General features: G+C 41.8%; 1 protein-coding gene across 43 annotated transcripts in view; it reads right to left on the bottom strand.

The window, feature by feature from the left end:
• The window catches only part of FRMD6 (FERM domain containing 6), a 384502-nt gene that overhangs the window by 6116 nt on the left and 365142 nt on the right, over window positions 1–13244 (bottom strand). For 40 of the 43 annotated variants that reach the window (XM_081507320.1, XM_081507319.1, XM_081507321.1 and 37 more), the window contains 4 exons: window positions 10842–11016; window positions 6006–6341; window positions 5150–5281; window positions 822–913 (listed from right to left, as the gene is read on the bottom strand). In XM_081507320.1, coding sequence (XP_081363446.1) covers window positions 822–913; window positions 5150–5281; window positions 6006–6341; window positions 10842–11016 — 735 coding nt within the window. Of the gene's footprint in view, window positions 1–821; window positions 914–5149; window positions 5282–6005; window positions 6342–10841; window positions 11017–11195; window positions 11263–13244 lie in introns of all 43 variants that reach the window. The other 3 variants (XM_081507323.1, XM_081507324.1, XM_081507325.1) reach the window with 1 other exon arrangement.

The following is a 13244-nucleotide window of genomic DNA, read 5'->3' as shown; positions in this document are numbered from 1 at the left end:
TGTAAATACTTCTCATTGGAAGTGCTAGGAGAATATTTCATAAAATGTCACACTCATATTATGGCTACTGAAATGGAAGGGAAAAAAAAAGACAAAAGTGAATAAGGGAAGAAAGAGAGAAAAATGTAGGAGGCAAAGACTGCCAGAATACAAGAGAAAGAAAGAAAAAAGAGGGAAGAAAATAGAGTGAATAAAACAACAGACCCATAGAGCACCCAAAACAGACGGCATATAAGAAGAGAGAAAGAATGCTCAGAAGACAGAGGTGAGTATCAGTTGTAGATTCCATCCAAATGCTGCAACAGTGAGTTTCAGAGTATTTGAATTTGTCTGTATCTTCTGATAGCTTAATCGTCTAACCAGTGATTACAGGTTATCAAATACTCTAGCTTAGCACAGTTTTAAAATTCAAACTGAATGGAATAATTAAGAGTGTGGAATAATTAAGAGTATGTTCTGTCACAACATACCTGACAAGAAAATTACTCTCCCAGTTGTTGAGATCAACACACACACACACACACACACACACACACACACAGAGTTAACCTGAAACCTAAAGACCAGAGGCTTCTCACCCATATGAAGTATGAAACAAAGCACACAGTTCATCCAAATAAAAATCCCACTCAAACAGAAATGGAACTAGCAAATAAATGGAAATAAATTCAGACTAGCACTAGAAAGTATGTATCTACTAGGTATCATTTCCTGAAGGTTTTAAATTTCTGCTCATTTACATAATTATAAATGTTTAAGCCCCTATTTAAAACTGTCTATAACTTCAGCTCCTTATTTAAGTTTTTCAACTCCTCCCGTACCTGTGGAAGAGAATCCGTGCTCTGGCCACGCAGTTTGACTACCGTTTCTGAGGAGCTGGAGGTGGAAGAACCGATTTCTTTCACAATCAATCCTAAAGTAAAACACAGAAGAAAAACCAGTGAAGACCTCAAATTATTTATCCTTCTTGCCACGCATCTGACATGAACTACTGTGTGCTTGTGCTCAGTCACTTTGGTTGTGTCTGACTCTTTGTGACCCTGTGGACCGCAGCCCTCCAGGCTCCTCGGTCCATGGGGATTCTCCAGGCAAGAATACTGGAGTGGGTTGCCGTGCCCTTCTCCAGGGGATCTTCCCGACCCAGGGATTGGTCTTCTGCGTCTTCTGCAATGTAGGCAGATTCCTTACCGCTGAGCGACCCTACTACCAAGAACTAAAGTGCAAATATTAGCCAGTGCCGACGAACCTCCCTGTGGACCTTTGGTGGCGGACGACAGGCATGGATCACAGCCACTCCTTGTGTTGCAGGGAGTGGTGAGATCCATGAGGGGTTAAAGCATAGCACGGAGGTTAAAAACTGCATTCTCTAAAACAAACTTCTAATTAAGCTGTTTAGGATGCAGTTAGAAACAAAAACAAAGGCTGAAGGTGAAAGTGGTTTCTAAAGCTCCCCTACTCTCCATACAACACTGACTTTGAATATGACTCTCTGAACAGTGATGCAGCCTCTAGGCTTGGTTCTACTTAAATGAGCAGTGGGTAAATGGTGGGAACTGGGTCCAGGCAAGTAAGGACCTGTGTGTCCTGGCCAGTGTCCTCTTACAAATGGGGTTGAGCACAGCACCCATCCAGCTGAAGAGCAAACGCCCACAAAAGGGCAAGGTCCAGGGCCTGCATATGGAACACACTCTGTTTCGGAGGTACCTCCGGGAAGATAGGGCCACGGCACAGGCCTCCTGCAACAGGTTTTACTGGCCTGACACCAAAAATGGGAGGCTACAGTGAGAAGTCAAGCTCTGGACCTCTGAGATCACCACAGCCCCTTGTCACTGAGAGCTCAGGGGGCCTGACGGTATTTCAGAAACAGAAATCCAGGGCTAAAACTTCCCTAGACTGTGGCATAGGAATAAAGCACCCAGAAAAAATGTTTAAGGAGGTAAAACTGTCAACAAGAACTGGCGATGTAAGTGAGGCCACTCATGTTTCTTGCAAACAGATGGAGCAAGTGAAGGTCAAGCCCCAGAGCCTTAAGGCTAAATGGCTTAAGTACATTTCCACCCGATAAAAAAAAGAACCTTGAGTAAGTAATATGATTTTTATTCAACCACTGCTAGTAATCCATAGAAATGACTTTTTGTATGCTATCTCTTTAAAAGGGTCTCATGATAATCCAGTGTCTGGCATGTATTAAGTGTTTGATGATTAGTTCAATTAAAAAATGATATATGAAAAAAAATAAAAAAATAAAAAAAATAAAAAATGATATACGTACATTCCTTGGCTTATATGTAGACAGTTTATTCTCAGATGACACTCATGTTTTTGGGGTTGGTACCAACTGCCTGAGCAGAGGATCTTTCTCTAGAAAGCTCATACTCTTTTAAAAAGCATTAAACTTAAAAAAAATATTTATTTACTTATTTTTGGCTGTGCTGGGTTCTTTGCTATTTTGTGCAGGGCTTCTCTAATTGTGTCGAGAAGGGGCTATTGTCAAGTTGTTGTGTGTGGGCTTCTCATTGCAGTAGTTTCTCTTGTTGCACAGAACAGGCTTAGCTGCCCTGCGGCATGTGGGCTCTTAGTTCCCAGATTAGGGATATAACTTATGTCAATCAGTGGGTTCTTAACCACTGGAGCACCAGGGCAGTCCCAGCATTAAACTTTTGAGTGAATCTTCACAGGAAGAAGATGTGGACTAGGGCACTGGTTGGCACTTGCTATGGTTCCTTTTGGGTTTCCTTGTAAATATGCCTGTGTGTGTGTGTGTGTGTGTGTGTGTGTGTGTGTTAGTCGCTCAGTCATGTCTGACTCTTTGTGACCCCATGCACTATAGCCTGCCAGGTTCCTCTGTCCATGGAATTCTCCAGGCAAGAATACTGGAGTAGGTAGCCATTTCCTTCTCCAGGGGATCTTCCCAACCCAGGGATTGAACCCAGGTTTCCTGCATTACATGCAGATTCTTTACTGTCTGAGCCACGAGGGGAGCCCAAATGTGCCCTTAGTTGCCTGTAAATCATCTGCTCTAAAACCCAGAACCAGCACTAGAAAACTCAGCATCAAGCCTGATGATCAGAACATTGAACCAGCTCCTGCCAAACTTCCACAAGAACGAAGGAGAGAGTGGTACACTACATCACCACTCAATCTTAGCTCTGTGTTTTTAAAGCAATGTTTAAAGGCTCAGATTATAGAAATTTTGGCAAACTAGGATGATGCAAGGAAGAAAATAAAAACATCCATAACCCCATCATCCAGCAAAAAGGCTACTAATATTTTTATCCTATATGTATAAACATTTTTATAATTTGAGATCATGCTATTTAAACAATTTATACTGTTTTTCTTACCTATGTTTCTTATATTATTAAGTATCCTCTGAAAGAAAATCTCATTATTAAATGGCTATATAATATTCCACTTTCATGAATAGAACATAACTTTACTCATTGTTAAACTTTAGGTTCTTTTTTCTATTATATGTGACATTTCAATATGCATTTTTTATACATAAATCTTTTCAAAGGCCATCTTATTTTTTTAAATTTTAAACAAACTTAATTTATATTTAAAATTACAAAATTACAAAATTAATTAAATCAAACAGAAATAAAAAAATAGAAAGTAAAAGTCTGCATGCCTCATCTCCCCTCCCAGAGGCCCACTTTAGAGAATTTTCTTTACACAAACACATACACACACACACACACACACACACACAGAGTGAGTGATGACATGCTCTCTATACAGCTATAATGTGCGTATATATACTAAAACATATTTGTAAGGAAAAAATTCAACATAATAAAGTAAATGGACAAAAAGGGGCAAAGTTTGGTACAAGAACTCTGAGCATGACTAGAGCAATCAGCCTCTTGGGTCTTTGTTGCTCAGAGTGATTCTCAGCAACCATGGGCAGGTCTGTTTCTGGCTAAGCTTCTGAAGGCCACGGTTCTGCTAGGTTAGCAAGTGGAATTCTGCCATCAAAGGTTCCTCTTACTCTTTAGAGAACTGCCAGAATGACAAAGAGTGCGTCTGTTAACCTTTTCATCACTAATCCCCTGACGCATGGCAGAGGATCACAATCCGAGGTTGTGGGTCATGACAGGGCAATGCCAGGTCACTCCAGTTGAAGTAGGATCTCTCCCTCAAGCAGTGCTTTCAGTGGCAAGACACTTCGCACTGAAGTCATTTTGACAGTGCTGGCTCCTAAGGCATTTTCTTTAAAGAACAGAGACTAATTCATGACATGTCACAAAAGCAATTACAAGTCTGAGGTTTTTTTTTTAAAAAAACTACTTTTTTTTTAAGATGCCAACTTTCATTTGAGAGAAATAAATATATTATTATGTAACTCTATAAAAGGGTTATAGTGAATACATTTAAAGATGTCACCAAATATAGAATTTAAGAGTTTTTTTATGCCAACCTTTTTTAACACTTTTTCTCCAGATTCCTACACCCTGTATGATACAGTGTGTGTGTGTGTGTGTGTGTGTGTGTGTGTGTGCGTGCACGCGTACGCTCAGTTGTGTCCAACTCTTTTGTGACCCCCTTGGACTGAAGCCTGCCAGGCTCCTCTGTCCATGAGATTTTCCAGGTAAGAATACTGGAGTGGGTTGCTATTTCCTCTTCCAAGGAATTTTCCTGACCCAGGGATTGGACCCACATCTCTTACGTCTCCTGCATTGGCAGGTAGATTCTTTACCAACTGTGCCACCTGGGAAGTCCATATAATATAGTACGGGGGAAAACAAAACAAAGTAAACCTGAAGACCTGACTGCTGTTTTTAGCCACACAGCATTTGTCCTCTCTAATCCATGGGTTTTCTTGTCTATGGAAAGAAGAAGGCCAGTTTGAAGGGTCTCCAAGCCTCTTAACAGATACATCACATAACTCTCTGACTATCATTTAAAAGAGCAAAAAAAGAAAGATAAAACCCAATTACACAGCTTTGTCCAAAGCATGAGGTAGAGGATGCTAATTCCAATGCTGAGTGCTTCTCCAGCTTCCCTTTCCTTTTCCTCCACAGATCCCACAGTCTATAACACTGACGTGGAGCCCCCAGCCCATCCCTTCTATTTTCCTGGGCGCCTGCTTCCCAGTCCAGGACCACTCCCCGGGTAAGGAGAGGTCCTTTCTGCGGGAGCTCACCCGAGTGTCCATTCAGCTTCCGTGACAGGAGCATGTCCTCTGTGATGTAGATGCACATGTCTGGGCTGACTTCCAAGGACTCTTCGTTCATCTGCTCCAGGTCTCTGGGGTCATCAACCAACATCTCTATTTCTGAAGAAGGGAAAGACATTTAGTGACCGAAAGGAAATGGTCACCATTCACAGCCACACCTTGATGGAGGTTATGCAATTATTTACATGTAAAAATAAATTTGCTAATGAGACTCCACAATAGGAAATTCCAGTGACAATTCTCGACTAGATCCTGCTTCTCTTTTTCTCAGGACTGTTGTGTTATCTACATGTCTGCTAATGCCATGATCTGACTATCAATTATTTTTTCTCTTTAAGAAAAACTAGCATGCTGTGATGACAAAGGGCCAGCTGAGGCTGATGGGTCGTTTGGCTCATGCCAAAGCAGACTGTTGACAAACACAGAATGAATAGTGCATGAAGCTCTCTGTCTCCCACCTCTGCCATCTCTTGGAGCATTTAACGAGATTTGAGATCCACATGAATTCTACAGTAAGCACACATATGTTTTTCAGTTTTCCTCAATGGAGTCAGCATATCTTTTCCCCAAACCTGAATGCTACAGCAATTATTTGAAACAGAAAAACAATAAAAAAAGATGCACCCAAATGCTGATACAGGCTATAGATCTCATCTTATCTCTTTAACCCAGGGTGAAGAAGCCAATGCTGTGTTGCCCTCTTCTCTATTACAACATCAATCCTATGGAACCAATACTGGGGAAAGCACTGGGAGAGAAAAAGCAGAGGGGCCCTGATGATGGGTCAGCACCGTTAGCTTGGAGGGCCTGGGGGGCAGGTTACCATCATCCTGTGAATCCTCCTCCAGTCGGTCCTTGCCACCACTCTCCACCCCAGAGGTGTGGGAGCTGCCGTGGCTGGTCATGGAGCTGCAGGTTTTCAGCTTGCGGTGGATGGCACTGCCGGGGTAGGCGTCCTCGGGGCCCGCATCCCGGGCCTTGGTGTCGGCCTCGATGCCCGAGGTGTGGGAGCTGCTGTGGCTGGTGGTCGAGTGACGGGACAGGCGCTTGTGCTTCATGCTGCCAGCGCTGCTCCCGCTGGCCCGGGACCGCTTCTCCAGCTGGTCCATGTCAAGGTCCAGGTTGTCGCTGATGTAAGACTCCCGGTACTGCTTCTTCTCTGTGTGGTGAGGAACACAGCTCGTCATTACAGTCAACCAAGGCAGGAGGAACCGCTGGTTAGCCCAGGGCAGCCATCAGGCCACGAACAAGTATAATTTCACATTCAGAAGTGAGTGACTGGAAAGTGCTGATAATTCTGATAGGAACTCTGTGTAAGAAGACTGCAAAATGAATAACACCCAGTACAACAGATCTGAGGCAGGTATTCAACTACTCAAAGAGTTTTAAAGTTTCAAACACTGCAGAAGAATGCTACTCAATGTGGATGATAAGACCACTTCTTGTCTGAAAACTGTTATTTGTCCACAATGGAATAAGTTTAGGAATTGAGAATAAACATTTAGAAACTTTCAGAGCGATCTGATACTGCCAGGACATCCACTAATGAGACTTTGAACTTTGCAAAAGTATCAGTGCACGGTGGATTTTTAAAAATCTGGTCCTTCCCCATAGATAATTTCAGAAACTCTGCTATAGAAATGGTTTCATAAGTACACTTATGCTAACTGCCTTTCATTTGATTTGTTCATCTGTTCAGTTTGGTCCATTGTTAGCTTAGCTCTAACTGTTGAAGACAATTTAAAATAAAACTATTTTTATGAGAATTTCTTTCAAAAAATTCCAGGACTGAGATTTTCACGGATTAAGATAGCTTTCCTCCATTTAGGCTGAACTAATGAGACTTCACGATCTATTAAGAAAACATAGTAATCACTCTGGTTTGATGATTTATACCCACACAGCCTCTGACTGATAAAACTGTTATTTAACAAGTTGGTGCAGATCTTTAATGCAGACAAAGACACAATACTGGAAAGTTTCTTTTATCAAATGCTAAACTAACCATTACGTAAAGGCCCAAACTTACAACTGGGCTACAGGTATACAACTGATACAAACATAGTATTTTTGTGCTTGAGCTCAGAAATTTAAAACAAAGAAAAGAGCCTTGTATTTTTAATACTAATGAGAAATAACACATCAGAACAATGTTAAAAAGCAAGAGTGCACTTGGGGAATGTTGAATTGATACTATTTCAGAAACTGCTAACTAAACTAGACTATTTGGGTTCTCAAGGGTCTGCTAATGGATTTGTCTTGTCTCTTGGTTAAGTGAAAATACTTGTACTCTTGATGTCTGAATCCAGCCTGAAGTATAATCACCACAGGCTTCCCCAGAGAAGAAAGGAACATCAGCAGAAAGAGAAGATATGCACTCCAGGATGCAAAATGGCAGCCATGCTTGGAGATGATGGTACATTTCTGGGCTCCAGCCTATTCATGTTACTTCCAAGGACTCAAGCTGAAGCAAAGAGGTGTGTGTAGCCATACTCACAGTGAGGCAGAATGGAGTCAGACATCAGGGCCTAACCACACATTGTTGCTACAAAAGTACATCCATCTACAGCCCATCTTTTTAGGGCTAGGCTGGGTTCTAATGAGTCCTATTTTCTAAGGCAGCAGGAGTTGAGATGAAGAGCTAAAAGGGGTTTGCAAAATTCCCATATGCTTTCTATTCATTGTAGTTTCAACACAATAGGCACGTAGCCCTTGGAAAGGTAAAAAGTAAAGAGAAAAAGTAAAAAAAAAAAAAAGTCTTAAGCCTTAAGACAACTGATAATAGTGGCTCTAATAATTAAAAAAACTTTTCTATATCTTTACAAATAGCCCTTTTACTCCCAAATTTCTGACAGATTTGGAGTCAACTAGTTATTCTATACTCACATACATAGTCACTAGAAAATAAGTACGTTGCCAACTTGTCTTCTATCTAATAGGAGCCTAGCCTGAATTACTTCCTGTCACCATGGCAGCACAGCCTTGGTGTTCCACGTGCTGGCTTCTACTCCTGTCATCGTGCTTTTCATCTCTTAGATCTTCTGCAAACATTTAAGAAGTTTCACACCAATCAGTTACAAAATGAGGGAAATGTTGAAATAATTTTGAAATTTATTCTAAGAAATACAAAATGCAACTGCTCACCCCCTAGTAATCACTGGTGTCAACAATGCAAATCACCTGTTGTAAAAGCCCACAGAACACCAAACTTTTTGCATTATTTTGGACCATAATGCAAGTCAATGCACCCTCTTGACATAAAACCTAAGAATAAGCCCTAGCTATTGAGTAAAACCGAGCTGAAAAAAAAATTTCATGACAGGAAGCATTTTTTATCCATCTTTTTTTCTTTTTCTTAAAAAAAAAAATTATTTATTTGATTGCACTAGGTCTCAGCTGCAGCTCTGCTGCTGCTGCTGCTGCTGCTAAGTCGCTTCAGTCGTGTCCGACTCTGCGTGACCCCACAGATGGCAGCCCACCAGGCTCTGTCGTCCCTGGGATTCTCCAGGCAAGCATACCGGAGTGGGTTAACATTTCCTTCTCCAGTGCATGAAAGGGAAAAGTGAAAGTGAAGTTGCTCAGTCGTGTCCAACTCTTAGCGACCCCATGGACCATAGCCCACCAGGCTCCTCCATCCATGGGATTCTCCAGGCAAGAGTACTGGAGTGGGGTGCCATTGCCTTCTCCATATCCATCTCTTTTAAAACAATAGGATTCTTGTGACCATTTTTACTATAAAATACAAAAATAGTGTCTCAGACAAGGTGACACTAGATGAAATCTAATTAAGAAAAATAAAGATTCTTTTCATGCTGTGATTTTGGCTAATGTTAATAGCTTTTTTTGTTTGTTTGTTTAAAATGTTGCAGTCCTTAAGTGTGGGTGAAATAACTGAATTCAGGCCAAGGTTAGTCCAGAGGAACTTAGTTTCAGGGTCTCTTCAGATCTGGAGGGATTTCTAAGCAGAAGAAAGTAAAGACATGGAAGAAAAAAAAAAAGCCATGTCTGCAAAATGTATCTACACATACCCACATCAAAGACCCAATCTGCATCACTGTCATTCTCACCGCCCCACTCACATGAGCCCTCACATGCACTTGGTACTACACTTGATAAGAGACAAGCCCTCTGCTCTTAACAACTCAACATCCTTTGTAATTTTTCTTCAGAACCTATAGGGGAGGTTCATTAATTCTTTCAGGGTTCATGGGGCTCACATTACAGTCACCTAAACAAGAATTTACTAAAATGCTGTGGGCAGAGACCTGCTGGAATAAATGAATTTCCCAAAGTTGCGAGTTGGCCATTTAGGAATGAAGACAACTTGGCAAACGATGGGCTCTGCTCCTAAGCTCTACACACAAGCTTTCCTGGTGCTTCTGCCCATTTATATTCCTTATCTTCATGTCAGCGTCAGACAGATACATGCATTTGTTATACTGATGAGTCATCATGGGGAAGAACTGGCAGTCTGGCAGCAGGGGAAGCCAATACACTAGACAGTGAGACTAATTCTCTCCAAAGACAAATGCAGCTTGGTGGCAGACAGTGGAAAATGATTCATGTTCTAATTGCTACTTAAATTACAATGGCATCTCCAAACTGGGCCTCATTTAAATTGAGAGGCAACTTTTGAGAAACATCCATCAGATTTTGTTTAAACCTCTATAAGGATTTTTGTTTGTTAAGAGAGGACAGGTACTTGTCTTGTTTCTATAGGAAAAGTGAGGTCTGAGAGGTCAAAATGTGTTTCCGACATGGACCTAAGTTAATATGAATCTGAATCCTAATTCACGCAAATACCCCAAATCAAATCCAATCAAATTGCCAACAATTACTATAACATGAGTTTGCAAAAAAATTGAAGACATTGAAAGACCAAATATGTAAAGTAGCATTTTTGGGTGTGAAACTGGAGTGTGCTGTACAGAGTAACCACAGGAGATAAAAGAGCTAACCATCAGGTTAATACTGTGAAGCTGAAGTCTACTGTTAGAAGCCTTCACTTCGTCTTCCTCTCCTCACCAAGACTTGCCCTTTTCATGGCTCAGAACTCTGAAGTCCCAAATGCACTGCTCTATTCTATGTCTCAGCAAACCGCCCCCGCTCCCCAACAGGACAGGCTGACAAGATCCTCAACTGTAAACTTTTCTCTCCTTTGTTGGTCTTTTTTGCTGAGCTAGACAAGGGGCTTCCTACTTGTCAACAAGAGGCTGGAGATATTCTGTGGCCCACCTTTACTGTCACTCTAACATAAGGAATAATCACACTGGAAGGAATTTCAGAGAGCCTGTAGATAACAGCCCCAAGGTGGACCAGTGTATAAACAAAGCTCTGAGATGCAGATAAACCTTAGCCTGTGCTTCCACATAGTGGCTTTCCACAAGGACTTTCAAGGTGAGGGCAGGGAAACTTTAAAAAGACTGTTAGCTAGGACAGTTAAATAGCAGGGATAATCTCAGATATGCTGACCAGGCTGTGGGTGGGCCTTCCAGGACTGCTGAGATGGAAAAAGCAATGCTGCTGGGAACCTGGAGAGGCTGGGGGTCCCCAGGTCCCACTCTTCAGGAGACTAAAGCCCCAGTTCTTGGCAGCTGTAGAGTAAGGGGCCATGGGTGGCGAAAGTACCACCTGCTTCCCGCCCAAGATCCTGTGATACCTTCATTTTCCTCCAACTTCCGGATGTGGCGCAGAACGGGCTGTAGGTTCATGTAGAGGCGATGGCTGTTGCTCAGGAGCTGCAGAAGGTGTCTGGAGCGCATGGGGCACCCCGTGTAGTAGATGAGCTTCCTGGCAGAAGGCAAGCCATCTGGGAGAATCTCAAACTTCTTGCCCTATGGAGGGAAAGAACAAGTCAGGAAGACAAGTCTCTGATGTGTCAAGGTCCACTTTCTTTCCTAGTAAGTAAGGAAAACTACAGACTCAGAAATAGATGCTTAAGGCTCCATCCAAAGTTCCCTGAGGGGTACATTACTGTCTTCCCTTTCAAAAACGTCACAGGATAGAGGATTACCAAATATTCAGGGAAGTGCCAAGCCAGGGTCTTCTGGTTCCATCTGTGGTTTCTCCAGCTGGCTAGGCTATTTACGTAATGGAGAAGAGAAGGGCCCATCATGAAAGCATTCTCAAATGTTATCCCAACACCCTAACTCAGTAAACAAGACCACAAGCTCTAGAAGAGTAATGCATCCAAATATTTGTTGAATGCTTACAAGGTGTCAAACACTTTTCTAGTTCCTGAGAAAACAGCAGTGCATATGACCAAGTCCCTACCTTCCTGTTGCTACATTCTGGTGGGAGAGATGGTAAATAAACACACAAAATAACTACAGCTTATGATAAATTATGCGGTGGAAATAAACAAGGAGTTACGATAGTAAACAATACAAAATACCTATTTGGGGTTTAGAAAAAATGAAAAACTCTTTAGTCAGATACAAGAGGGAATTGGAAGCCAGATGGACAGTTGGAGGGATGAGACAGGAAGGAGAAATAAGATATGCAAGTGTTACGTAAATATCTCTCTGTCAGTGGAGGAATTTCATTCACCAGGTTTGGGATCATTAACCTGAAGTTCTAAGTTGAGGGAGAGGGTGTGGCAAAGTTCCTTCCAGTTACAGAATATTATGAATTCCTTTAACTTTTTTGACAATGAATAGGATAGCAGGACTACAGAAAGGAGTCTTCCAGACACAGGGATTCTCAGCTGGAGACGACAGGTAAAGCAAAGAGGGAGGTGTATTCTAACTACACACTGAAAGTCAGCACAAAGCAATTCAGACATGGATGGAATTTCTTACCTCTTGACTTTCCACTTTAGAAGGAACCACCACTGGATCTCAACGCTATGATACAATGCTTATAACTTACACTTCATGAGCACTAAACATGTATTAAACTCACTCAGTCCTCACAAGTCTATGGCCAGTGAAAGTGTTAGTCACTCAGTCATGTCCGACTCTTTGCAACCCCACTGACTGTAGCCCATCAAGCTCCTCTGTCCATGGAATTCTCCAGACAAGAATAGTGAAGTGGGTAGCCATTCCCTTCTCCAGGGGATCTTCCTGACCCAGGGATAGCACCCAGGTCTCCTGCACTGTGGGCAGATTCTTTACCATCTAAGCCACCAGGGAAGCCCAAGGGGGTGATCCATTATCCCCATTTTGTCAGGAAGAAACCAATGCACAGAAATGTTAAGTGATATGCCCAGAGTCATACAACTGGGCAAGGTTGGGCTGGCTGCAAGAAGAATCATCTGGGAAGTTTGCCAAAACAGATTCCTAGTCTCTGCCCCAGACCTACTCAATCAAAAATCTCTTGGGTGAGGAGGGTGAGGCCCAGAAATCTAAACAAGCTCCTCAGATGAAGGTGATGCACAACTAGATTCAGGAACCACTTGGTACAGGACCCTTAAAAATTCAATTTCTATAAATGTATTTTATTACTACTTAATTGGAGACATGAAGGGGGCAAGTGGGTTAATAACTTTCTCATTTACAAACAGCTCCACTCCTTTCACAAAAAGCTTGAAGGAAAAAGAGCCAGTGAGGAGGAGGCAGGTCAGGCCCCATTTAATGTATGAGTGAAGTGAAATCAGATTGAACTGTGCCCAAGGAATTAAATTCAGAAACGGGTCTTTTAACTCACAGGGCAGTATGGGATCAGTGCCCAAATGCGATCTGGCAATAGAGCTCTTTATTTATACAGGCCATCTTCCTGCTGGAAAGAAGCATGTGTCTTAATTCTTATCTTCCTCCTCTCTTTGTGTATTTCTTCTGGCAATTTAGGAACAAAGCGAAATTATGAATTTTAATAACCACTAGAAAGACATATAATTAACTGTAATTCTTTGAACTCTTCCCCAAAATGGATACAGCTGGCAAAAGACTGAAACAGCTGGGAAAAAACAAGAATTTGCTCTGACAAAAGAAAGTGTATTGTTCTCAATAATCTAAAAACAAAAGTACTTTTCCTGTTAAGAGTTGTAGCCCTTTCCTTATAATGATGATTTTCAACAGACAGATATTAATAGAAACATCTTTTTATATCACTCTTTATTCTC

This window comes from Giraffa tippelskirchi, chromosome 7 (assembly GCF_054371585.1).
Source record: "Giraffa tippelskirchi isolate mGirTip1 chromosome 7, T2T-mGirTip1v1.2.pri, whole genome shotgun sequence".
Taxonomy (NCBI): Eukaryota; Metazoa; Chordata; class Mammalia; order Artiodactyla; family Giraffidae; genus Giraffa; species Giraffa tippelskirchi.
The sequence above is the reverse complement of the archived record's forward strand: the minus strand, read 5'-3'. Positions and strand labels throughout refer to the sequence as shown.